This window comes from Carcharhinus amblyrhynchos, chromosome 35 (genome assembly GCF_965287045.1).
Source record: "Carcharhinus amblyrhynchos chromosome 35, sCarAmb.v2.hapA, whole genome shotgun sequence".
Taxonomy (NCBI): domain Eukaryota; kingdom Metazoa; phylum Chordata; class Chondrichthyes; order Carcharhiniformes; family Carcharhinidae; genus Carcharhinus; species Carcharhinus amblyrhynchos.
In genome coordinates this window covers 951,242-978,784 of record NC_137358.1, presented here as the reverse complement: position 1 = coordinate 978,784, position 27,543 = coordinate 951,242, and the positions used below count along the sequence as shown (strand labels likewise).

Genomic DNA, 27,543 nt, shown 5'->3' with positions numbered 1-27,543 from the left:
GTGGGCTCTCCAGCGGTTGTTAATAAAACCATTGCTTTTCTAGATTTATGTCAACGACTTAACCTTCAGTGTGCAGAACACAATTTCAAAGTTTACAGATGAACCAAAACTTGAAGCATTGTGAAGTGTGAAGATGATTCAATGAATATTCAAGTAAAAAGGGAAGTTGTCCTGATGCTCTGGGCTACAAAAATCCCTCAACCAATACAGCCAAGAGTGATTCACTGATCATTGATCTCAATGCCATTTATGTGACCTTGCTGTGCATAAACTGACAGGAGTTCTTTGGCTGTTTAATGCTTTTGAGATGCCCTAAGGTTGGAAAAGACACTACATAACATTAAGTTCTTTCTTTCTTTAAATATAATTTTTGTTGTAATATGGAATAATCATAAATATATATCTATGCAGAGGGAAGAAGAAAACCAGAGGACAAATCACTGGGACTTGAAAGAATAAGACAAAGATTCAAAATGTTTAAAACACTGGTTCATCTTCATATGTACCGGGGACATAAAGACACTGAAAAATTCACTCTCACTCTGGAAATCAAACAGGAGGCATGCCCCCACCCACCGCCTGCATCAAGAGCTGTTAAAGAACTCCATTTTGAGCAAGTGGCAGGAATTTAATCTTGCTCTAACTATTCTCAAAATCACTACCTCTCAATTTACTACACACAGAGGTTGACTTAGACAGCTTTGGGCATGATGGACACTGAAGCCTATTCCATTTCATTAGCAACTAGTTAATGATTTAATGTACATGAATTTTATTCTTTAGAGTTGGGGTCTATACAAAGGTGTTTAACGTTAAGCGATGGCAAGTTATTAGTAGATAATTGTTGAAAGGTGCAAAAGAAGTAGCCCAAGTAACTTGTCGTTTTAATCTGGCCCCAGAACTGCAATAAATACAAGCAACAGATGAGCAGTGTCAAAAAGTAGATCAACAACCCCTGCAGAAGAATGATAAATAAATGTTACTAGATACAAATATAAAAACGAGAAATCAAAAAAAAGGCGATACTCCTATATGTGTTCATAGACAGAAAACACAATTTAACCCATAAGAATACATGCACTATATCCCCAATATACCACAGTGCACATAATAAACACAGTTTCAGCAGCAAAAAACAATCATGCTTGAAGTGATTGGTCGAGGGTAGTTGTTTTCATGCTGCGTTAGAGGATTTTCATCTACAACCTTATTCATCATCTGTAAATGACTTGAAGCTGTTTGCAAGAATCAGTTCCACTGACCTCAGACCCCACAGATGAGGCCAATACGTTTTTACTCCACTAACTACAGACCATTTTCTGGAGTCTGCTAGGGACTAGTTACCTATGCAAAGCATGATTCAATTTAGAATCCCTAGGCTCCAACTGATCTCCAGGGCTGTGGGCCAGAGAAAGCCAAGCACCAATACCCTGGAGCAAAGACAACCATATACAAGGTACCCCCATTCACTTGAATAAAACAGACTCCTCCGATCAAAAGGGCAAAGAATTGTAAAATCCAGGGTTGAATTAATTAGTTTTCTATATTTTATAGCTAACTTACATTTATGCTCATGAGGGTTACATAAAACCTAATATATTGGCTAAAAATCATTGCTGAAAAGAAATACAGGCTTCTGAAAATTTACTTCTTGAACTCATCAGGACAAACACAAGAATGCCCAATTTGAAATGATCACAACAGGAGACGAGGGTGCTGATTTATGAGCAAGTCTCTGATTGGCCAGGCATGGCGAAAGCTCCTGGGTAAGTTGCAAGGCTTGAATGTATTCTTTTTGTTTGCAGAGAATGGGTCCTTGTGAATGATCATAGGTCACTTCTAACGAGTGGAAATGAGCCAAGATGTGAGCTGGACTGATTATCCTGAATTGGTTGTTAGTGCGGCTATTAGCACACCTGGGATTGCTCAGCAAGTGCTGCCCAATTGCAAAGTCACATCCAACAGCAGATAGTTTTCGTGTTTTGCAAGTGTGGAAGAGTTGACTACAATCTGGAGGTATACACGGGCACTGAAATTCATACAGGAAGTTGCTCAATTGTGTGGCAGGCAGAAAGCATACCTGGACTGACGGCAGCATCTTGTTAGTGGAAACCACGTGCATTGCTACTACATAGTGGCAGCATGAAACAACTTGCTTATAATCTGTTAAAACGTTTGAGGAACTTTGCCTTTCCAGGATAATTTGAGGTCCAAAAGTGGAAGCATTTAGTCAATTTGAGAGTTTGTGCAATGCACAGTGAACAATGATCTGATCGGGATAGCCAGGATACCTCTGCTGCAGGCTCTGAGCTAATCTTACGATGCCAGGTAGGTAGGCCATACGTTCCATTGATTGGCTAATCATTTTTCCTGATGAGTGCAAGACAAAAAGCTTTGGCAACATCTCTCTCTTATCAGCAACATCCAAGTTCTGAACTACCAATAGATTGGATAAAAAATAGGTTAAAGATTTCTCTCATTTGAGTTTTCTTTGTCAACTGTCCTGCATTTCCAGAAATTTCCAATTGTGCAAGTTCTTCCTCAACATATTAATGCAGAAGAATTATTGTGAAATATTTGATCATTGATATGCTAGGTTTGATTTCAAGTTACTTGCCCCTCTCCAAATTTCTTGTCTACAGCAATGTTGATCACTTGAACATGTACCTTGGGCACTGGGCTGCCTTCTGCCAATCTTAGGCAAATGACTAATCTTTTGGTTTTAGCAGATTATTTGATCTGAAAAGCACTGCAGTCAAAACTGATGCTGTCCTCACCAGATACGCATAATATGAACACTGGATAGCAATTAGGAGTTGGAATGTTGGGATATTTCTTCCCCCTCCTCATCCCTGTGTGGGACACTGATGTTACTTCCCTGCTGATACCAACTAACTCAGCACACTTCTGACATGGGCATGAGTTCTTTTTGAATTACACCAATGCCTTTATCTGAAATCAATAAAAACCACTGGTTGAGTTTTGATAAATTAATGGCAGCTTCACAACAGAAACTTAAAATTTAAGCATTATCAAACCAGATGATGGTTTGAGGACTTGAGTCAAATAGTGTTTCAATATTTGTTGCCTAGGCTTAAATAAGTATTTAGAATGAGGTACTGAAAGGTGTCCTTGTAACCGCTACTCTGGAAGGTACTCAGTAGCTTCAATAGAAGGGCAAAATAAAATTACCAGAAAAATAAATTCAGGAGTAGGATGAATATTAATTCCTGACTACCATTTAGCTTAAAAGTAACTTTGGCACCCATTCTAGCAATGGTTGTACCCAGACTGAGGATCTGTGGACATTCTTGCAAGCCACTCCTAATCATCAACTCAGTTTGATTTCTCCCAATCAGAGCAGTTTCAACATGGTTAGCAATGGTCTCACAGATACCATAAAGAGCAAGCACACCAATGCATAGTGTGTCTCCGTAAGCTGGACATCTGTGGTCGACTCCGAGGACCCATTGTACAGAATAGCAACTATGCAAAGACAGCTGTGAAATTCAAGATTAAAAGCAAAAGGTGTGGGGATGAGGGGAACCGGGACACATCTGTCACCAGAAATGTTTATATCTCAGCATTAAAAATGTTGCTTCATTAGTCATAAAATCAAAAGGAAAGGAATTAAAAGAACATGTTTTTCCTAACCCTTTTTAGCATGAAGTGGTTTTAGTGAGACAGTTAATCATATAAAACATCACAATACTGTGTGGCGATTGGTCCCCTGTATTTCTGGAAAAACAAACATAACCAATCAAATCACATTCTGACTTCATCAATGCTTGTACTACTCTCCCACCCACCAGAAACAGTAAAAATTAAACTTTCCAATATATCTCTAATCAGTTTTGTTTAAAGAGACTGTATCCCATTTTGTTGACCTGTACAGTTGCTTAAAATCAGGGAGGTCTCGGTGATTGGTACAAAATCCAAAAGAGATATGAATGTCCATAGGGAGTATAAAGAACAAAGAACAACACAGCATGGGAAACAGGTCCTTCGGCCCAACGAGTCCTCGCTGCTATCTTAACAATGTGTTTTTCCTCCTCCACCCTTGACCCATGTCTATGCTTATGGTACCCCCATTGGAAACCAGATTAAGGGGAGAATAATTTAGGGGCAATTTGTTACACCAATCAGCCTAAGAGCACATCTTTGGGGTGTGGGAGGAAACCCACGCAACCACAGGGAGAATGCGCAAACTCCCACAGACACTGGCCCAAATCCATGTATCTGCACAGCTAACAGTGATAGTCACTGAGCTGTTGTGGTGCCCATCTGCTGGTTCAGTTTTAAGTATACACAAACAATGCGAAGTACTAGGCTACTCTCGAAACATCCAAGAGCAGCCCACGCACGACCCACCATGTGCATGCCCCTCGCTAAGACAACAAGGTGGACTGACACATTTGCGGAGTAAAAGAGAAAAACATCAACACATGTAAGTCGATTTCCAGGAATGTCCCGAGGCTCTGATCCTTATTTAAAACAGTTTCCTATAACCCTCCATCCCTGTTTTGCTCATGTGTCTATCTAAGTAAACCTTAAACAAGTCCAGCGTGCCTGCCTCCACCACCTTACTTGGCAGTGCATTCCATACCCCCACGACCCTGTGTGAAAATCCTCCCCCAGCATCCAATTTATACCTCTCCCCCCTCATCTTAAGCCCATGGCCCCTTGTGATATTTGTCTCCAATCTAGGAAAAAGCCTGCCACTGTTTATCTATACCCTTCATTATTTTATACACCCCTATCAGATCCCCCCCTTAATCTCCGTCTTTCTAAGGAAAAGGGCCCCAGTTTACCCAATCTTTCCTCATAACCCAGTCCTTCCATACCAGGCAGCATCCTGGTAAACCTCCTCTGCACTCTCTTCAGGGTCTCCACGTCCTTCCGGCGGTAGGGTGACCAGAATTGGACGCAGTACTCCAAATGCGGTCTAACCAATGTTCTGTACAACTGTTGCATTAGACGCCAGCTCTTGTACTCTATACCCCTTCCTATAGAGGTTAGCATACCATAAGCTTTCTTCGCAATCTTCTCCACCTGTGTTGCCACCTTCAGAGACTTGTGCACTTGCACGCCCAGGTCCCTCTGCATTTCTATACTCTTAATAGGTTTACCCTTTATCATGTAACTCCCCTCTACATTTTTCCTTCCAAAATGCATCACCTTGCATTTATCAGGATTAAATTCCATCTGCCATTTATCTGCCCAATATACCAGCCTATCTATATCCTGCTGAGAGGAGAGACTGAGGGATTTGAGGTTGTTTTCGTTAGAAAGAAGGCAGCTAAGAGGGGACCTTATTGAAACATACAAGATGATTAGAGGTTTAGATAGGGTGGACAGTGATAGCCTTTTTCCTCGGATAGAGAAAGCTAGCACAAGGGGGCATGGCTTTAAATTAAGGGGTGGTAGTAATAGGACGGATGTCAGAGGTAGGTTCTTTACCCAGAGGGTGGTGAGGGATTGGAATGCCCTGCCTGCTGCAGTTGTAGATGCACCTAGTTTGGGGGCGTTTAAGAGATCCGTGGATAGGTTTATGAATGGAAAGGGATTGGTTTAGGTTAGAGGGTCATTGCTTTTTTAATTGGTCAGCGCAACATCGTGGGCCGAAGGGCCTGTTCTGCGCTGTAATGTTCTATGCTGTGTCACCTGATACTCCTCCTCACTGTATGCCAATCCTGCCATCTTTGTGTCATCTGCAAACTTGCTGATCACACCACGTACGCCCTCTTCCAAGTCATTTATATATATTACAAATAGAAGAGGTCCCAGTACTGAGCCCTGCGGCACACCACTGGTGACAGACCTCCAGCTAGAAAAGGACCCTTCCACTACTACCCCGTCTCCTGTTACCTAGCCAGTTTTCAATCCATCTAGATACCTGTCCCTGTATCCCATGAGCCTTAACCTTTTCAAACAACCTACCATGAGGGACTTTGTCAAATGAGTGTCAAACGAGTATGGTTCATCTGTGATTTTTCATCCCAAGTTTAGCTACTTTAAGTCTCCTCCCTGACTCAAAGATCTGCAAAATTGTTATTTCTGAAGATTGCTTTGATTCAACAGGTTCTCAGGCTGGCTCAGACTACAGGCTATTCCATAGAATCCCTACAGTGAAGGAGGTCATTCGACCCAGTGAGTCTGCATCGACTCTCAAAGAGCATCTCACCCAGGCCCACTCCCCCTGCCCTAGCCCCATAACTCCCACACACTTACCATGTCTAATCCCCCTAACCTGCACATCTTTGGACATTAAGGGGCAATTTAGCAATGGCCAATCCACCTAACCTACACATCTTAGGACTGCAGTGAATGGGGCAGCTCAGCAATATCTATAACCTGTCCTGCATGCAAATCAGAGATGCTGAGGAGAAAAGAAGCTCCCCAAAAGCATTAGTAAGAGGAAGAACTTTTCCTGTTCATTAAAACTCACAGTCCAAATTTTGCAACATCAGTTCACATAATTCACCACTTGTTCAGGTAGAAGGTAAGTATGAAATCAATATCAAGCCGCTTGAGCCCAACATCAGAAGGTCTACAAGAATGATTCCTGATGGCTGGGTGGGAAAAGGTAGATCAGGGGTCCAGCACCTTAATTATTATTAGCACCTACCCAGAACTCCACAGCACAACTCAGCAGCGAACTTGTCTTTTAATTTTTAAAAATTTACTGTACAGGACAACAGAATGGAAAACCTTCTCTTTAAAAACTTATTCTAAAAAGCAGCAATATATACAAACATTACTTATAAATCATAATTTGTCATATCACAGAATGTAAAACTATAAGTAGTCATCTCTCTCTTCCTTCCAAAAGCAAAGTTGCAAGGTTCATTAAAGCTGCAACAGATGACGAAAATATTAAAAAGAAATGTCCAACTCCCAAATATATTAAAAATTCTTCTAATGACAATTGTCTAACTATTCATTTTTCCTTTTGTGAATTTGTTAGTTTTGTTGTCATGCTGTTCTACACGTGCTGGTCACAGTTTAGAGTATCTTGCCCAGTTAGTAGGCACCAACAAACTAATGAGCATAAGATACATCACAGTCAAGTCCAATCCTATTTCACTCAATGTCTACACACCTACTTTCTATTGGCGTTGTCTGGCAGTGATCAGATGTGGTATCTTAAGCCAATCCACGTGTATGCTAGTTCAAGGCACTAGTGACCTAGACTTTGAAGTTTTAATGAGAGCAAAACTGTGAAGTGTTTCCTATCATTACACAGTGGAACCAACAGCAACTTCTGGTGTCTGCACAGGCACACATTAAAAGCAGAAATTCAGAATTTAGTGTTAGTGATCTTCTGCTGCCTGAAGTCCTCACATACAGCAATCAATTAGAAATCACGAAATTGAGAAGACCTTCCCTTTTATGCTTTTAAATCATTTCTAAAAGCTGCTAAAAAAGTTATACCTCATTAACTGGAGTTTGCACAAAGTGCTAAGCTGCTGACAAATAGCTCTGGCCCTACATAAAACAATCTTTATATCATGTCAAATTTTTCCACCATTTTTAAATAAATACTTTAAAAGTTTTATATTTCAGCTACTAATATGTATATCCCAATCTCTACTTTGCTCTGTGCAATTTATTTAAAAATTGAAGATAATTGGTGCATTTTACTTCCTGATGTGTGTGAGAATTCTTCAATGTGAATGGCTGCTGACACAATTTGATGATACCATCATTGCTGGATTCCTGCCGGTCCCCTTGACTTGGTGCCAGATTGAAATTAATGTGGGATGGTTGAAATTCACCCCACAGAGATCGCTAAATCTTTGTAAGCAGCTTTTTTCAAGGTTACTGTTTCTGACTAGACCATCGCATTGTAATAAGAAAATCTGGGAATCTTCTATCCTTCATACTGATGCCCTTAAATGATGTCTGATGGAGACATGCAATTTCTAAACTGAAAAGGTTGTGCTGGCTCTGCTGGTGTAATTATTTTTAAATGGACACATAATGGTCAATTGATGGATTCACAATGATGTTGGGTATTTATAATTAGATTACAGAATGCTACTGAGGGTGACAATTACTGCTATCAGAACCACTTCTTCAATGGAAAAGCACAAAACTTACCCATTTAGGAAAAGTTTTAAATTGGAAGTTCTTAAACTTTTTTAATGCCAAGTAAGAAGTCATTAACAGGTTGTTAATCACTAGATAAAGGAGTCAGAATGTTTGCCACTGGTTTAAATTACATTTACCTTTTATCTGCAGATAATTGACTCCATGCCCAATTTCCCTGTTTACTGCTAGTTTCATCCTTTCTACTACTCTCTTACAGTCTGATGCAGAAATGGGAGACCTGATTCAGTACAGAAGACCGGAATCACTGATTCTGAATCAGCTTCTGATGAGCTTTCAGCAAAAGCAGCAAATACCAACACAGAAACCCAGTCATGTTGACATTTCAGGTCATCAGACCATCGATTGACATGCAGATACTGCCTGGTTTGATGACTATTTCCATATTATTCTGCTTTTGTTTTATAGATTCCCTGCATCTGCAGTATTTTAGTGACTGCCAATTCAAGAAATGGCTCTTTGAATCACTTACATGAACCTATTCTACACTGGATTCAATGGGGCTGAGAACAGCAAAGACAGGTCTAGGAATTGGGTAGATTCAGAGTATTGGCAGAAACTCATAATTACAAATGCATCAGATCACATACCCAGTTGTCACCTCAGTAACCTTGTGTTTCTGCTCATGGATCTTTCTTGGTGTCAAGGGAAATTCCACACCAGCCAGCAACGTGATAACCAGCTCAACATTGATTCCCAGACCTGTCTTTGGTGTTCTCAGCCCTATGTTGAGCTGGTTATCACATTGCTGGCTGGTGTAGAATTTCCCTCAACACCAGTAAAGATCCATAAGCAGAGATGCAAGGTTACTGATGTGACGACTGAGTATGTGATCTGGTGCATCTGCAGTTGCTTATGTATTTCTGCCAGTATTCTGAATCCGTAAATGTGAGAAATCTGCAGCATCTTGTTCTCTTTACAAAGGCACAAGGTTAATTATTTTCTTTTTTAAACTGGGAGAAAAGAGGGGAAGAGAACTAGAAGAAACCTCAGCTTTGTTTTCTTGACTCTCTCTCCTCGCCAATAAGTAGTAAGTATTACTAATAAACTAATACTAATAAGTATTAGTTTATACTCGAATTACATCAGGGCAGCTGAATAGTTGGATTTCCCATAGAACACACTAAGCTGCACCTGTGCTGCCTAAAGAATTGAATAGTTGTGTGTAATGGAATAAACAGGCCATGTTTAATAAAGAACATTTCGAGGGAACATTGCTTATGTGGCAATGGCCATGTTTTTTCTCGATGATCATACCTTTTCCTCCTTCCGAACTACAATGCTGCACAAATGGTTTTAACTAGCAGCTGTGATTTAAAGAATTGCCAGCAATCTATGGAACAATAAATGAAAAGAAAATGCCTTGGAAATTTCTTTTTAAAATTTGTTGCAGAGTTAAACAAATGTTTGCAGCTTGACAATGGACCAGTGTATAATTTAAAAACAAGCAGGGAGGAGGAGGAGAGATGAATAAAATGATTTCCACAGTGATATCCTTGAGGAAATGAATATCACTGGAATAGCCCAGCTGAAAAAAATCTATAAATGGGTTTCAAACAAATTTAGTCTTTTATACCAAATTGTCCCTGTGATTAAAAACCAATTCTAGACCAGCAACATTTTCCAACTTCAGTGACCATCAGCCAGAAATTTATTCAACTGAAAAAGCAGGCAGGTTTAGGAATAGAAGACTGATTCCTAGCATCAAGTGCTAGCATGCAAGCAAAATGAGTCTGGACTACAGATACAGCTAATTAGTATGTAAAATCAACCAGACGGAAGGCTTGACAAATGGCTATTATTCTGGGTTCTGATTTAGTTAAAGGTTCAGTGAAGTGAACGATTAAAAGACATGAGTAAATGAAGAGTCAATAAAAATTACATGGATACATCATAAAAAGCAGCTACCAGGAAGTGCTACAAAATATAGGCTGGCAAAGAGGTCAGATAGATGCTGAAAAGTATTGTCCATCTAGGCTACAGCATCGCTGAAATGAATAGCAAAAAAGTCTGATTTTGGAAAATGTTAACTGGAAATAGTTTTAAAATAGCCAGTGAGCAAACTGCTTCCTCATCTTACAAAAAACAATTACTGCAATGATTGCTGGCATGTAGAATCTTAAAGATGTGCTTACCTTGGAGCCACGCTCATTAAATATAATTTCTACATCTATGATTTTACCAAATTGCTGCGGAAAGAGAAAAAGGGTTTGTTAGTATAAACGTCAGTTCAAAATTCTGCTTTACATATAACTCATATTTCTCAGACTTCCACTGGTTTTCTTAAAGGAGCTGACCTTCAGTGGGACGGAGTTCCATGGGTACAAGTAGCTCTTTAGTATCTTGTTCAACTGCTCATTCCTCCTGAGGAACGCTTACTGGCTAAATTCAGTGAAAGGCTATTTAAAGGGGCAGCACAGCAAAGACTGATCTGCATCTCATCCAACGTCATGTACTTTCGAGCAGGCAATTAACAATTAGGACCAGGATATCTACTAATCGGAGGATATTTAGCCGAAGACATGGAAGTGAAACCACTTCTCTGAGCTGAAATTATTTATCACTGTACAGACTGGAGACTAAATGCAGAACCTTTGACCTTTATGCCCCAGAGTCCTCACAAGACAGTGATTTACCCATTAAGCACCAAGTGTGCAATATATTCTCGAATGCAATTCTTCCATTGTGGTTGACATGGATTTCCAGCCAGTTCCAAACTGTTTAAACATGGTCAGACTTTTGGGTCCTAATTAGTCATGACGTTTTGCTTATCCACATCTGCCCAGCAGGTTCAAGCTTTTTCTCAAAGAAACAGAGGATTCTAACACGCGTCAGCATTTGCTTCGGCTGCATTGAAAAGCTCACCCCTGCCCTTGTTTGGCTTTATATAAATCTAAATCACACAGGTTAAAAAAAACACAATGCTTCATACTAAGAGAAACAAAGAATGTTCACATGTCTCTAGTTGATAGATTCTGAAACAAATCCCAAAGGCAAAACACTGAGTTTCCTATTCAAATAGATTAATTTAACTGCCTTAAGTAGCTAAAAATCCAACTGATTCAGCCTAAGTGGCTTCTTTTATTCGTATGGCTGGGAAAAATTATTGGTCGATGTTGAGGTTAACAATCGATTGAATGGTTGCAGCTAATCTGTTGTGAATTGTTGCAGGAATGGAGCTCTCTGGGCAGAAGTTCAGTGTTTGGGTGATGGTCTGACTTGGATGGCCCAGTCACAATGTGGGGTCGTGGTGTCACCTTGCCTGGCCTGGCCTCAGCGAACTGGGGCTGACCAGAGTTTCTGTTGAAACCTGGGACTTGGCCACTTGGGTCAATTACCAGGCTGTGATTGGTGATATTTGCAATCGGCAGGAGGTGTTCCATTGAGGGGTTGGGCTGTTGTCAGGCTGTGGGATTTGGTATGTGTTCCAGTCAGGGTGGTGGGATTTCAGATGGGTGTGAAGATTTTTTTTTTGATGGTTCTGAGTCAATGGGAGTGCTTTGTTAGCTGCTAGCCATTAGGTTTTGAGGAACATGTTTGAGACAGAATGGTTACTCCGGCTCCTAAATCATATGTTCGTGTGAAACAATGTTTTCCCTGTGGACATCAGGAAATTCAAATGTGTGCTAGCATGAGGAAGCCACTCGAGGGAGACACCAACTTTCACGTGGTCCTCTTGTTAAAGCAAGTTTTCTAACTTGAAAACCTGTGAACTGATACTGTCAAGACGGTGAGCTAACCCAGCAGGGCTCACAGTCCCAGCAGGAGAGCCCACTAAGCAGCTTCTGAATCTCCTGTTCAGAATAGCTGGCGCTAATGGGGGTATTTGTATTGCCAATCTGACACACAGATCTTGTTAAACCACCAATGAGCAGAGGGTAAATTTGCAAGTGTCATTGCCTCAAATTTAAAACTCTCGCCTCCCTCCCATCCCAATATTTAAATTCCTTATTTGGTTTTGCTTCCTCCCCCTCCATCCAATCTCTTTAACCTTCAGTCCTACAGCTGCAGTTCTCCAAACACTATTAGTGTGACTTTGAGTGCACTTCCACCTCCTCCTCCCTCTTTCTTACACTCATCTGCTTTTTATGGTAACACCACTGACAAGTGCTTTGGGTCATTTTTCTATATTTGAGGTGCTGTAAAAATGCATGTGTTATTTCAGGAGATTGGCATTCTCGCTACCAGGAATTACACTCCAAAACGAACTCCATTATCCTCGCAGTAAACTTTTTAAGGGTCTGTGAATCTTGCCAGGGGAAGTGGATGGATTAGTTGAGAGCAGCTGACTGCCACAGGCACCCCAGAATTCAAATTCAAATGCAGCCAACTTTAATCCACTTAACCTAATTGAATATAACCGTTGGAAGGATCAGTCAATCTTTCATGTTTAACGGTGCTTTGTGTCCTTTGACATTAAACTTTATTTGATTTGTTTGCAAAACAAAACAAACAAAATGTCAACGCTTGAGGAGTTTGCTCCACAATTCTTGAGTTTTGGAATAAACTGAAAAGAGAAACTCTGTAAATCCAAGCTTTGCAATTATTTATGTTTAACATCTGATGGCATAGAATTTGGAGGCACAAATATGGGCAGAATTTTCTATCAAACACTGCACAGACTATCCAGTCAGCAGATAAGGGATTAACAAACCTTATATGGATATTTCTTGTGCCATTTATTGCACATCAGGGGTGTTGTTGGGTAAGGTTACTGACTAGCTGCTTTCAAAAAACACGGTGAGCCACTCACATCTTCTGTTGTCAGAACAATAACAAATTATATTTATATAGCGCCTTTAACATAATAAAACATCCTATGATGCTTCACAGCACCATTTGAAAGCAAAATATGTCAAGTTGCATCAGGAGGTACTGGGGCAGATGACAAAAAGGTTGGGTTATAGAGATGTCTCAAGGAGTGTCTTAAAGGAGAAATGCAAAGTGGAGAGGGTTTCCTAGAGCTTGGGGCCTACACAAGGTGCTGATATCTTGGAGGATTCTGGGCTGAAGGAAGTTTAAGAGATAGAGGTGGACAAACCATGGAGAGATTTGGAAACAAGATTAAGAATTTTTAAATTGAGACTCTGCTTGAGCAGGAGGCAGTGTAGATCAGCAATCACAGGGCTGACAGGTGAATGGGGAATGATAGAGCGTAAATTAGAAAGACAGGAAATAGGTGGACCGAGCATTGAACCCTCCCAGCCTGCTCTGCCACTCAAACAGATCATGGTTGATTAACTATATGGATGCCATTTCCCCCAGAGCCCTATATCCCTTGATGCCATTATTATCCAGAAATCTACCTATTTCTGTCTTGCTCACGCTCAATAATTGAGCTTCCATAGCCCTCTGGAGCTTCTTTCTCATCTCAGTCCCATATTCTGACAGTGTCCCCCATGATTCGAGACTCACCAGCCTGGGGAAACGCCTGATCTATATCTACCCTGCAAGAATTTTGTAAGCTCAATGAGATCACCTCTCATTCTTCAAAACTCCAAATATAGATCCCTTTTCCTCAGTCTCTTATAAGACAATCCCTCCATCCCACAGATTAGTCTGATGAATCTCTGTTGCTGTTTCTCTCTGGAAAGTACATCCTTCCTGAGAAAAGGAGATCAAAACTGTACACAACGTCTGGGTGTGGTCTCACCAAGGCTTGATGCAATTGCAGCAAGACATCTTTCCTTCTGTATTCAATTCCCCTTGCACTGAAAGTCAACGTACCATTCGTCTTCCAAACTGCTTGCTGCATGTTAGCTTTTAGTCACTCAGGAACAAGGACATCCACATCCATTTTGGCCATCCACACTTGCCAACATTTCATAATTTAAGAAATGCTCTGCTTGATTTTTCTCCCAAACCAGATAACTGCAGACTTATTCACATTATATCCACCTGCCATGTTCTCTCCCCCTTGCCCCTCTCGCTAAAGCCTGTCCAAATTCCCTTCATGCCTCCTTGCATCCTTCTTACAGCTCACATTCCAACCTAGCCTCATGTCATTGGCAAATTTGGAACCACTACATTTGGCCACCACATCCAAATTATTTATGTAAATTATGAACAACTATTGCCCAGCACTGATCTTTGTGATATTCCACCAGTAACAGCCTGCCATTCAGAGAACATCCCATTTAATGCTACTCTGATTTTGTTTGTTAACCAATTCTCGATCCAAATCAGCATCTTTTCCCCATTTGCTCTAACTTTGTTTACCAACCTCCTGTGTGGGACTTTATCAAAAGCCTGCTGAAAAGCCAAATACACCACATCCATTGGCTCTCCTCTATCTATGCTATAAGTAACATGCTCAAAAACTTCAATCGGTTAGTCAAGCATGACTTCCTTCTCATAAATCCATTTTGTCTCTACACAAACATGTTACGTTCTAAGTGTTACCACATCCTTTTTATCCTAACATTTTCCCTACTACTTATGGAAAACTAACAGGTCTGAGGGACTGTGTTCTTTCACCCTTCCTTCTTTAAGTTTGGAGGTAACGAAGCCAGTGTTATGGCGGTAGAAAGAGTTTCCAGGGAGAGGGTGGAGTCAATAACTAAGGAACCGTGCTTAGAGCAGAACCAAAACAATGGTTTCAGTTTTCCCAAAGCTTAACTGGAGGAAATTTCATCTCGTATTGGATGTCAGATAATCAGTCTGATGATTTAGTAGCAGTGGAGGAGTCGAGAGGCTGGTGCTGAGGTGAGCTGGGTATCACAGCATGCACACACAAACACTGTGCTTTTAAACAACGTCACTGATGGGCAGTATGTAAACGAAGAATAAGAGGGGGCCAAGGATAGAATTGAAGTGCATGTGGTTGGTAGGGATAAGAATGAAACCAGATGAGAGCAGTCTCACCCAGGTGGATGACAGTGGAGAGGCACTGGAGGAAGATGGTGGGGTCAACCGCGTCAAAGGTTACTGACAGGTTGAAAAGGACAAGAAGGGAGAGTTTATCCTTGTCACAGACATAGGCTGTTTTCTGAGAGTTTGATTAGCACTATGCTGGTCCATAGCGGGGTGGAAACTGGATTGGAGGGATTGAAATGCACTTCCGGGAAAGATGGGCATGATTGATTTGGAAGAGAAAATAAATTCAAGAGCTCTGCAGAGGAAAGGGAGATTTGAGATAGGATGGCGATTTGCAAGGACAATTCAACTGCACCATTACTCTGCAATCTTTCCACTCAGTGAATCAAAAATATTTAATTTGTCATGACAGTAGTTTACTGTTAAGACAAATACAACGGTTGTCAAATTTTCTATTTAAAGTAATATGAAACAGAATGTGCACTTAGATGTCATTAACATGCAGAGGGAGCTTCAACATGTGGGTGAGAACAGGGCAATTTAACTTTTTTTTAACAGATGAACTTTGTGCCTATCTAAGCTGGTGGTGTTTGGGCAGAATATCTCTCACTTGCTCAAATTCAGCAGGAAATACTTCCAACTGCTAAAATTCTGTGCAAGTTGGAAGATTAAATTCCTTTTAAATTAACTCACAAACAAGCCATAGCCCCCAATAGACTTGTTTCTAAGTTTTCATAATGGCGCAGAGAGGAGATATTTGGCCCTTCAAGTTTATGCCAGCTCTCTCTACAGCAATCCGGTCAGTCCCAATCCCATGTTCTAAACGCATAGTTCCCCCACCTCCCCCCCCGACCATTCCAACACAAATTCACTTTTGTAATTATTGCTAGTCTCCACTTCCACTGTTCGTGTAAGCAACAGGTTATCACGATGCACAAAAAAGCATTTTCTCACAATTCCCCTGTATCTTGTCCAGAGTTTTTAACTCGCAATCTCAGCTTCTTCATTCTCACTTAAACCTGTCATAATCTTCTGCACTTCTGATCAAATCTCTCCTTAACCTCACTTGCTCCAAGAACCCCAGCTTCGCCAACCCAATCTTGTAGCTAAATTTCCCCATCTATTCTGGTGCACAGCCACCACACTGTGAAGAACCTTCACATCCTTCCTTGCATTTGGTGACTTCCATTTACCACCTGCACATTATGGCTGCAGGGATTAATCTTCAACAGGACACAGCGCAGCAGCTTACTATGGTTTCTTCAGCACAACTTCCAAACTATGACTTTAACCATCTAAAAGCACAAAGACATCAGACACTTGGGACATCCCCATCTACAAAGTCACACTTCAAGATACATACCATTTAGACTTGTATACTGTCACCCTGTCATTGTCGCTGGATCGAAATCTTGGAACCGGCTTTCACATAGCACCAGCTGTGTATCTACACTATAAAAACTGCAGTAGCTCAGAGCAGTAACTTACCACTGCCTTCTCAGAGGCATTTAGAAATGGACAATAAATGCAGGCCTTGCCTGCGACACCCACATCCCATGAAGAAATAATACAGGTAAAGCGTGAACATTAATTCTCCTATGCCTTCCTACTGTGAATAACACTCAGCAGTGGAATTATCAATTGGAAAAACTCTGTCCACTTCACAGGGGGTAGTTGCAGCAATTAGGTATCTGATAATGGCCCTCATCTGACTGTGTGGGGGAGACTAGGTTTTAGAGCTATTTTATAAACAGCAGTATTATCCAATTCTGTTGCATTATTTTGTGTGGCATTTTACAATGTTTCATTAGGAAGTGCGTGTTTGGACAATAGTGCCACAAGTAAACTGTCTGCCTGAGGTAACTCCACATCTCTAATGGGAAATTTTATTTTAATATGAATCTCTGAACAGCTCATCCCTTACCCCAAACATTTGCCGGAGGTCAGGATCACGGAACCGGAAGGGAATGTTGGAAACGTGAAGCCGTTTAGGGATGGGTTTGCTCTCACTGCTCTCGGTATTCTGTGTTTGCTGTTGCCCATCTGTCTGCGCTGCTTCATCTGTCTGCTGAAAAATAAAAACAAACAGACAATAAAGTAACATGAAAGTTTTACTTAAACGTGTGTGTACCTGCAACAGCTGACATGCACTTTAATTATCTGTTATATTCATCACGATCCACAAAACTACAGTGCATCATGGCCACACAACTACATTCCTAGCTTTTCAAATTAGCATTATTTTAAGCTTCAAATTATCCAGAGGTGATTTAAAGGTATAAGCTTGTATCATGGGTTATGGCAACATGGTGGTCAGCACTGCTTCCTCACGGCTCCAGGGACCTGGATTCGATTCCCGGCTTGAATGACTGTCTGTGTGGAGTCCGCATGTTCTCCCCATGTCTGCATGGGTTTCCTCAGGGTGCTCCAGTTTCCTCCCACACTCCAAAGACTTGCTGGTTAGGTGCAATGGCCATGCTAAATTCTCCCTCAGTGTACCCGGACAGCACCCGAGTGTGGCGAGTAGGGGACTTTCACAGTTACTTCATTGCAGTGTTAATGTAAGCCTATTGTGACACTAATAAATGAACTTCAACACTTTACAGTGGCTGCACCTGCAAATAAATAAAGTTTATTTGCAAGAAGTATTTAAAGGATTCTCCACCTGCATAATTTCTTCCCTTTCTCCAGAATGCTGACTTTGGAAGCAGCTCTTTCACCTCTGCAGCAGAATCACCAAACTGAACACAACCAGAGGATCAAACCTGTCCAAGGAGCAGCAAGTTCCACTCTCAGCTGGTTTAGCCCCCTTGCCCCCTCTCCAAATGTCACCACCTACCACTTCCTTGCCATCTGCCCGTCATCCAAAATAGAACATAAGAACATAAGAAATAGGAGCAGGAGTAGGCCATCTAGCCCTTCGAGCCTGCCCCGCCATTCAATAAGATCATGGCTGATCTGTTGTGGCTCAGTTCCACTTTCCCGTCCTCTCCCCATAACCCTTAATCCCCTCTCTTATCAAGAACCCATCAACCCGCTTCTTAAAAATATTTAGCGAGGCAGCCTCCACCACTTCAACAGGCAGAGAATTCCAGAGATTCACCACCCTTTGAGTGAAGAAGTTCCTCCTCAACTCCGTTCTAAACCACCTCCCCTTTATCTTGAGGCTGTGCCCCCTAGTCCTACTGTCTTTTTTGAGCGGGAAGAGTCTCTCCACCTCTATCCTATCCACCCCCTATCAGATCCCTCTCCAATCGACCAAAGTTTTTCTATGGCAGGCATTGCTTTCCTTCCACACTCCTTCCTGCACTTTTGGCAGTGCCCACCACTGAGCTCTAGAGATCCATGATTACTCACGTTGTTGGCCAGCTCTTCCCTGAGGTGCAGCAAGTCCCAGTCTCAGCTGCTTTAACCCCTCTCTCAATGTTCCCAGTGTTTTATAGCTGTGGGGTAGGCTTCTTACTGGCGTGTTGGCTATTGGTCAACTTTCACAGAACCTGAATCATACTGTGCAGAAGAAGCCCTTCAGCCCATCCAATCTGCACCCACATTTGAGAAACGCCTGGCCTCCTGCCCAGTCCATTTACCAGCACTTGCCCATAGCGCTGAACGTTATGATGTGCCAAGTGCTCATCCAGGTACATTTTAAAGGATGTGAGGCATCCCGCCTCCTCCCAGGCAGCACATTCCAGTCCCTCACCACCCTCTGGGTAAAAACGTTTTCCCCTCACATTCCCGCACACTGAACTTGTGTCCTCTCATGACCGAACCTTCAAATAAGGGAAATAGCTGCCTCCTTTCCATCTTGCCCATGCTCCTCATAATCATTACTGGCTCACAGAATCTTGTACACCTTGATCAGGTCACCCCTCAGTCTCATCTGCACCAACAAAAACAATCCAAGTCTACCCAACCTCTCTTCATAACTTAAATGTTCCATTCCAGGCTACATCCTGGTGAATCTCCTCAGCACCCCCTCCAGTGCAATCAAATGGGGTGGCACGGTGGCACAGTGGGGCAGCAAGTGGTTAGCATTGCTGCCTCAAAGCACTAGGGGCCTGGGTTCGATTCCCAGCTTGGGTCACTGTCTGTGCAGAGTCTGCACGTTCTCCCTACGTCTGCGTGGGTTTCCTCCGGGTGCTCCAGTTTCCTCCCACTGTCCAAACGACGTGTTAGTTACGTACACTGGGCGTGCTAAATTCTCCCTCAGTGTACCTGAACAGGCACTGGAGTATGCAACAACAGGATTTTCACGGTAACTTCATTACAGTGTTAATGTAAACCTATTTGTGATACTAATAAACAAAAAATTAAGAAATCCTTTTACAATGCGGTGACCAGAAATGCACACAATGCTGCAGCCAAAGTTCTACACAATTCCAACATGGCTTTGCTGCTTTTGCAATCTATGCCTTGTTTAATAAAGGCAAATGTCCCACGTGTCTTCTTCTTTACCCTACTAACACGCCCACCCATCTTCAGAGATCTATGGACAAACACGTCAAGGTCTCTTTATGGCTCAGAACTTCTAAGTGCTATGCCATTCATTGAATATTTCCTCGTCAAATTACTCCTTCTAAAGTGTATCACCTCACACTTTTCAGGATTAAATTCCGTCTGCCACTCATCTGCCCATTTGACTATATCTTCTTGTAGTCCAAGACATCCAACCTCACTTTAGCCACTTGGCCAATCTTTATGTCATCCACAAACTTACTAATCTTACCTCCCACATAGTCACCTATGCCGTTTATATAAAATGATGAATAATAGGGGGCCCAGCACCTGTGGTACACCTCTGGACACTGGCTTCCAGTCACTACAGCAGCCTTCTGTTATCGTCCTATGTCTCCTACAACTAAGCCAATTTTGAATCCACTTCATCAAATTATCCAATATCCCATGTGCATTTGCCTTCTTTGTAAGTATCCCAAGTGGGACCTTATCAAAGGCTTTGTTGAAATCCATATGAGGTCAACTGCACTATCCTCATCTACACACCTGGTCACCTACTCAAAAATTTCAATCAAATTTGTTAGGCATGACCTCCCTCTGACAAAGCCATACTGACTATCCCTGATCAAACCTTGCCCCTCCAAATGCAGATAGATGCTCTTTCTGAGCTTTTTCCAATAATGTCCCTATTATCCATCTGACATCAGTAAAGATAAGACGCAAGGCCTGATCCGTACATTTAAGCAACATTCACTAACGCATTGAGTTGTTGATTGAGCTGTGTATTTCACTGCTAAGGTAAACTGCCTTTCATTTCCTACTGTATAATCAGACAGAGCAAGACCTCAAAAAGCACACTGTATACTTGCCTAAAGCAAATTCATTCTACATTAAGTGAAAACAAGCTAAATTAACATGAGCATGCATTTGGTTGAATTTAACAAAAGACAATCTAACGTTTTTAAGCATGATTATCAAACTACTAAACTTTCTTATCGCTTTGTTCTGCAGTGCAATTACAGAGCCAATTCTGAAACTGGGCTGTCTGGTGGCCACCAACACTCAAGATTTGATACCAAAGCGTGTTTTAGTTCTAGTTTAATCCAAAACTGTGGTGTGAAGTACAATGGAAATAAAGAAATAGTAACATGGCAGGACTTGTGAAATGACAGGAAATGGTAATTGAAAAGAGGATGCCAGAGAATTAGTTGTCTATTCCATTAGAGGTTTTCCTCCAAATTCTGAGCAGCAAGAGAGTTCATTTTCATTCTTGATCAACTGAATTTATCACCAAACAGCTGAACTGTGAATGGTTTGCCCCAGCATACCCACAGGTGTGAAAGATTAACGCATTCGCCTGTGCTCAGCTGCTTTATGGTGTCACATTTACAAGTGCCAACAAGCTCACAAGAAAGGCAATGTTAATTCACAGTCATGCCACGAAGTAGTGCCCTAAACTCAAACTATTGAAAAGAATTTGAATAAGAACAAAGGAGGAATTTACTTCAATTAGCATCACTTCTCTCCCGAGCGTGATACTTGTGGACTCGCTAGTCACCGGATTTGTGGAAATGCAAACTCCTTTCCTTTCTTTTGAGGGTCTCTGAATGCGTGAGCACTACAGGATTGCAGCCCCTTCCCCTGAATGCAAAACACATGACTGACTGGAATCTGCAGCCACATTGCTGGGCTCCCCCAGTAATATCTTACTAAACTCTTCCACCCTGCCAGCGAAGAAAATAACCTGACAATGATCAGGGTCTAAATGGAGAATGAATAGCTGTACAGTAAAGAGGTCTGTGCATTTGGAGAACATGACGCAGTGCATTCTATCAAATACTGGCACATTATCAGGCAGGATAGTTCACTCACTAAAATAAAGTGCTAAACCAGAATTCCTGGTGGGTTCAGCTTTCCCCAACCCAAACAAAAATAAATTTTCAACTGTAGATCAGGCAGAGATTTTATATCAAAGGATGATGCACACACTGAAAATTGGTAAACCAAAAGCAAGTGAGAAAGGCTGTTGATAAGGTCATGTGTTTTAGATTTACAGCACTGCATATCATTCCACAAACCTCAATGTTGCCGTGCCAGTATTTTGATACTTTATTTCACAACCAAATATTGCTTCTTTAAAAAGAGTTAAATGAAGGGAAGGGATTTTATAATGGTGTATTTTGAAAATGCCTGTGGCCCCACACTTGCAGCATTCTGCAGATGTCAGCACTGGAGTTCAGGGTGCAGGGAAGGGAGGGTTTGTGCAACTGAACAGGCTGGACTGGTTTGGTTGCTTGTGCTTGGCGTCAAGTATCGACAGTGGGGGCCTTGGTGTTCTGTTAGACAAACATCCTTTCAAATGGGAAGAACAGCTGTTCCTACGTCAATGTCAGCCTATTTGAAGAAAGCTATGCAAGTTGCCTGATATGAAAATAAATAAGTTACAAGTAAAATGTCAGTAATAGAAGAATTACCTGCAAAACTCTGAATAATAAATTAGATAGCCAGGTTTTATTTTAATAGATTTGCCAATTGCTGCAATTATGTGGCCACTAAGAAAATTTCAAACAAGAGTTTGAAGCACTCACTATCTGAGCAGTCAATTCATCTATCGCCACCATCCAATATTGCTCAGCTATGCTTGTGCACTAAGTAAATCTTTTGTGTCTGTTTATGGATATCTTTCAGAACAGGCAGTCAGGGTATAGGGTTGAATTGGCATACAAGATATTTAATTGGAATTGGGAAGTTTGCAGCATATTCAAAGTATAAAAGGACCCAAACAATTAATTTGGCAAACTACCTTACTCGTGTTCAAACCAGCACAATTTACTCCACAGCGTGACTATTAAATACATATGTGCAGTTTGAATGGTTTGGAAACTTGGGGCTATTCTCAGAATGGATTTCCTAAAATCCAACAGATAAGCAGAATATTGCAGAGGTTAGAAATCTGACATAAAAACAATCTCTTCAGTCTTCCAGACAATGACAGAACTTCCTTTTGTCCTTGCCCCATTTCAACTCTCGCTCAGAACTTGTGATATCTTTAACTTTTCCCAGTTCTGATGAAAGGTCTTTGACCTGAAACGTCAACTGTTTCTCTCTCCACAGATGCTGCCTGGCCTGCTGGGAACTTTCAACTTTTTACATTTTTATTTCCAACAGTTAAGTACCTGAGCTAGTAGTAATTGGTGTGAAGATTAGATGTGAATAGGATCAATTCATTTCTCGTTTGTGTACATCCACAATTAAAGCTGAAGTTAAATGGAAGTTCAGACATCAATTATCGTGCTGATGAAACTTCCCTTTCGCAAAACAGTATCGTTAACAGAGCAAAACATCACAAGACGCTTACCAATAAAAGTATTTTTGACACCACAAGTCACTGACGGTGATACCATGTCAGGTGACCAAAAGCTTGGTCTAAGAGAAAGATTTAAAGCAGTGTCTTGAAGTTGGAGAAAGATGTAGAGGGGTTTAGGGAAGGAAACTCAGAGCAGAGGAACTTGACAGTGGTGTGCTTGACTGCCAAAGGAGTGATTAAAATTCCAGGGCAGGACTTTGGGTGAGTTAGGGAGGTCTTTTCATACAGGGTTAAAAAAAGCCACTGGATTGTCTGGAGGCTAAATACTGAGGCAAATCTAGCAAACAGGCTAGCCATCCAGCCCCTCAAGCATGCTGCACTTCAGCTGATCTGTATAATAATTTAATCCTTTAACATCCTCAAACTCCATTTTTAAAATTTTCAACTGTCCTCACTTCAATTCTTTCATGGGATGTGGACGTGACCGGCTGCGCCAGCATTTGTTGCCTATCCCTAATTGTGCTTGAACTGAGGACATTGCTGTGGGTGCAGAGTCATGTGAATGCCAGACCTGGTAAGGACCGTAGATTTTCTTCCCTACAGAATACTAGTGAACTGGATGGGTTTTTCCAACAATTGACAATGGTTTCAGGGTCATTAGTAGACTTTAAATTCCAGATTTTCTTTTTATCACATTCAAATTCCGCATCATAGGATTCGAATCTGGGTCCCTAGAACATTACCCTGGGTCTCTGGATTACAAGTCCAGTGATTATACCACTATAGCGTTGCCTCTTTTATTTTGGAGAACAGTGTGCCAAACCTTCAGCTTCCTTAGTTTAAAAAAGAGCTTCCTGACATTACATAGAATATACAACACTACAAAAGGTCTTTCAGCCATACAATTCCATGCTGACATACGAGCTCCACTTGAGCCGTTTCCCAGCTATCCTCTAATAGTATTACTCTATTTCCATCTCCCTCAAATATTCACCTAACCTCCTGTTAAATAAATCTGTACTATTGACCTCAAACACTCCATGTTAATAAGTTCTACATTCTCACCATCAATGTTCCCTTTGGAATTTAGCTCTTTTTGTGCGGCTTTTGTTTTTAAGTGCACAGTGCCTTTATATTACTTTGCATGGCTACACATAAGACATTTATCCCATGAACATGCTCCCATGGTACATTGTGACTACCTACCCACCCAACTGAGTGGGAACACCACCTAACATTCTCCGAGTAAAAAACATTCTGCATTTCCTATCTGATTTCTTGGTGACTATTTTATGTTGCTGACCTATAATTTTGCTCTTCCTCACAACTTTATCTTAACCTTTTGTAATTTTAAAGACTTCTACATGGTCACCACTCAGCCTTCGCTCTTCAAAAGAGAGGACCCAAGTTGTTCATTTTTCTTCGTAGATAAAACCTCACATTTCTGGTACCATTCCTTTTTATACTATGACAATCAGAAGTATAAACAGTACTCCAACTGCTCTCTAATTAAGGATCAAAACAAGTTTAGCATAACTTCTCCACTTTCAGTCTATATCGATTTAAACTCTAGTACTTTCCTTATTAATCCGGCACCACTACTTTGTGATTTGTATATTTATATTTCCAGATCCTTTTCCTCCTTTACATCATTTAGTTTCTTACTTTCCAATGAATGCCCTTATTTCCCTTATCAAAATGTGGTACCTCACGATTATCGATGTTGAAACTCATTTGCAATTCTGTGCCCATTCTTCAACTATTTTAATGTCTTTTGTAAATAGCTGCTGTCCTCTTCAGACTGACCATACCCTCTAACTCAGTGTCATTCGCAAGTTTGGAAATTGTGTTTTTGATTCCAAAATGTAAATCATTACTATAAATTGTGGACAACAGTGGTTCCAGCACTGATGATCCATGTAGAACTCCACTTTTCACCTTCTACCACTCTGAATCCTTTACGCTTGCTCTCTTCTTTTCTCTCAAAGCCCAAAGGGCCAAGATCACCATGGTGCAAAAGGGTGAAAAGCTATTTACAAATGAATTGACATATCTTTAAATTAAAAGTGCGGATAGGTGTTTAGATGCACAATTAGAAAGGAGAATTCAGATACGGGCAATTTTTATACTATTTTAACAGTTTAATCCAGCTTGTACAGGTACAACTATGGCTGAGCGCAATAAAATGTTTTTAGTGGAGATTATATTCCCTCAAGGCTGCAAAAGCCCACAAGGAGGCAACACTGTGGTGTTAACATTGTGTCACCAGTGTCCTTGGCATTAATAAATCTCTTTTAGGGCAGAAGCTTTGCTAGATGGCTCAAAAGAAACTGATACCATCTCAATGACTGTATAGATTGTATTGTAAGCACATATATAATGTGGATAACCTTGGTTCTTGCTGCAGTCTGATTGACCTGTATGAATAGAAAATGCATTTTATCATTGCCAGTTTTCTCAAGTTGAAAAGGTTGTGAATGCAATACGCACTAACTGCGTCTTTCTTTAAAGTTTCATTTATGAGCAACTGGGCGCACGCAAACCTTGGGCTGTGGTCACTAAACTCAACATGCAATATAGGATTAGAAATAGCTAGAGCTAGTCAATTACAAAATTACTTCTCCAACTGGAAAAATAGCATGACTGCCTACATGTAAAACCATGCGCTCTGTATATCTGATTCTTGGGGATGTAATAGTAAGCTTGTGCTGATAGCATTAAAATAAGATAGAAAGTTAAACTTTTTTTGTATCACTATGCAGGATGAAGACTAAAGCCTGATTTTTGACTTACTGTGGCGGTTCCAGATACAGGCTGCACACTGGCAATTGTGCCACTCTGTTCCCCAAGAGTCTGACTGGATGCGTAGATATTCAGAGTATGGTCTGGGACTGGCGTCTGGCCTGTGTAGTCCTGAGTGTGTGGAACAGTGTATTCTGTTGGAATCCCATTCTGAGGAGGAGGAGGAGGAGGGGGAGGGAATGGAACTGTAGCATACGGCTGTACCATAGCGTCTGGGGTGGCTGCTGGCTCCTGGCTACCCTAAGAAAGATGAATGAAAAATGACATTTGAGGAACGTTTCTCATGACATTTTTGGACAGGGTTTAAATGTGCAGCATTCATAACCTGACTGACACATTCACATTCAGAAACCAATCGCAATCCTGCAAGAATTGTTCTCTGCAGATAACTGCAGCAAAATACCTGCTCATTTATAAAACCAAAACATTTAGAAATTACCAGGAATTTTAGAATAACGACCTGTCTCTAGCACAAACTAAAGAGAAAAAAACTGCAAATACTAAAAAACTGAGATACAAGAAAATACCGAAACACCGGAGTCAATATCAGCAAAGAGAATTGACAGGTTCCTAACTCCAGGACATAACCCTACCCCCTTAACCTGTCTTTCTCTTTCCAGATACTGACACACCTGTGCATTCCCAGCATTTTCTATTCTCATTCCTTTGCAGAAGATATTGTCAAAGAGCTAGATTAGAAATCCTTTGTAGTACCTTTAAGTTAAATGTTAACATATCAAAGGCCAGATAGAAAGAATCAAGCAATTTGCCATTCCTTGGTTTTGAAATACAAAGAGGTGGTACAAAGAATTAAGAACACATTACAACAACTTTTTACTCTGTAGCACTCAGGTTAGCAGTACAGAACCAATACCCTCACTACAGACATCTCCCGTTGGACTCAACTGGAGTGTACTCCAGCTCTGTAACACAACAGAATGTGTAGGACACCAATATCATTGCTCACTAATGTCTTCCAAACAGCACCATATAGAACTGTGTACAAATTATGGCAGTATATTACTCTGGCATGAAAAAAAATTGTGGTGGTTTAGGAAAGCAGTGATTTTCAAAACATTTCTGGGTCCCTTGCTAACATCAACCCATTCTCACGTGAGGGCAGCAATAACTGCAGATGTAAACCTGTGGTCTAAAATCTGACTGATGGAAATGGCAAAAATATTGTACTCAGTAATGAGAAAGGAAAAGGTTTATGTATACGAGGTAATCCACATGGGCTTGGGGAGATGAGGGATAGAGATGCTTTTAGCAAAATAGCAGGGGCACTTTTTAAGAAAAAGGTCATGGAGTTTAACTTCAAGATACTGCCTCCCAGCTTACACATATAGGCTGTAAAGGCTTTTGAGTATTTCCGCTCCTTAGTCACAAGTTTGGTTTGCGTCTCTGGTGGTATGACTAAAAAAAGAGAAAGGTTAAAGTGAATCTTGAAATAAAACTAGGTCTTAATCTTTAAACATGTTGGTAATGTACAGTGTATAAGGGTTGGAGCCTTAAGGAGTTGAAAGGTCTAAGGGGTAGACTGAGAAATTTTAAAAAGCCACTATATCCTGGCAAAACAAAGAAAAAATTTGTCACAACCTGACCTCAGGTCCAGAATCTTTACTGACCCTCACTAAACTATGGGTCATAAGTTACTCTGTTGCCTAGCAACTGCTAAATCCTATACTTCTAAGAGGAAAAATAAAAAATTACTATTTTATTACGTGACCTAGGGTAGACTTACAATTCTACAAGCAAAGAGCTATTCATAATTGCCCGTGAAAGCTGATGACATTTCTCTCCACCCACCCCTGCTTCAATAACAGTGGAGGTTGGGGTTTAAAAAAATCAGATGCTACTAGCATTATCACAGAGCTCCGTCACATCATATTAAACATCATCCACCCAGAACATCATAACGGTGCCCTTATCCCACACACAATGTTGTCCTGGATAGCTCATTCAACATGAAAAAGCCAACTGAACATTGTCTGAAGGAAAAGGCTCATCTACATCGAGAATGCAGTAGGTAAACAGTACTCCTCCATAGC

The 27,543-nt window shown here is 41.0% G+C and overlaps 1 protein-coding gene across 5 annotated transcripts in view; it reads right to left on the bottom strand.

Moving 5' to 3' along the window:
* The window catches only part of LOC145361613 (RNA binding protein fox-1 homolog 2-like), a 282,466-nt gene that overhangs the window by 50,401 nt on the left and 204,522 nt on the right, over positions 1–27,543 (bottom strand). For all 5 annotated transcript variants that reach the window (XM_080217472.1, XM_080217473.1, XM_080217476.1 and 2 more), the window contains 3 exons: positions 25,484–25,732; positions 16,853–16,996; positions 10,248–10,301 (listed from right to left, as the gene is read on the bottom strand). In XM_080217472.1, coding sequence (XP_080073598.1) covers positions 10,248–10,301; positions 16,853–16,996; positions 25,484–25,732 — 447 coding nt within the window. The remainder of the gene's footprint in view (positions 1–10,247; positions 10,302–16,852; positions 16,997–25,483; positions 25,733–27,543) is intronic.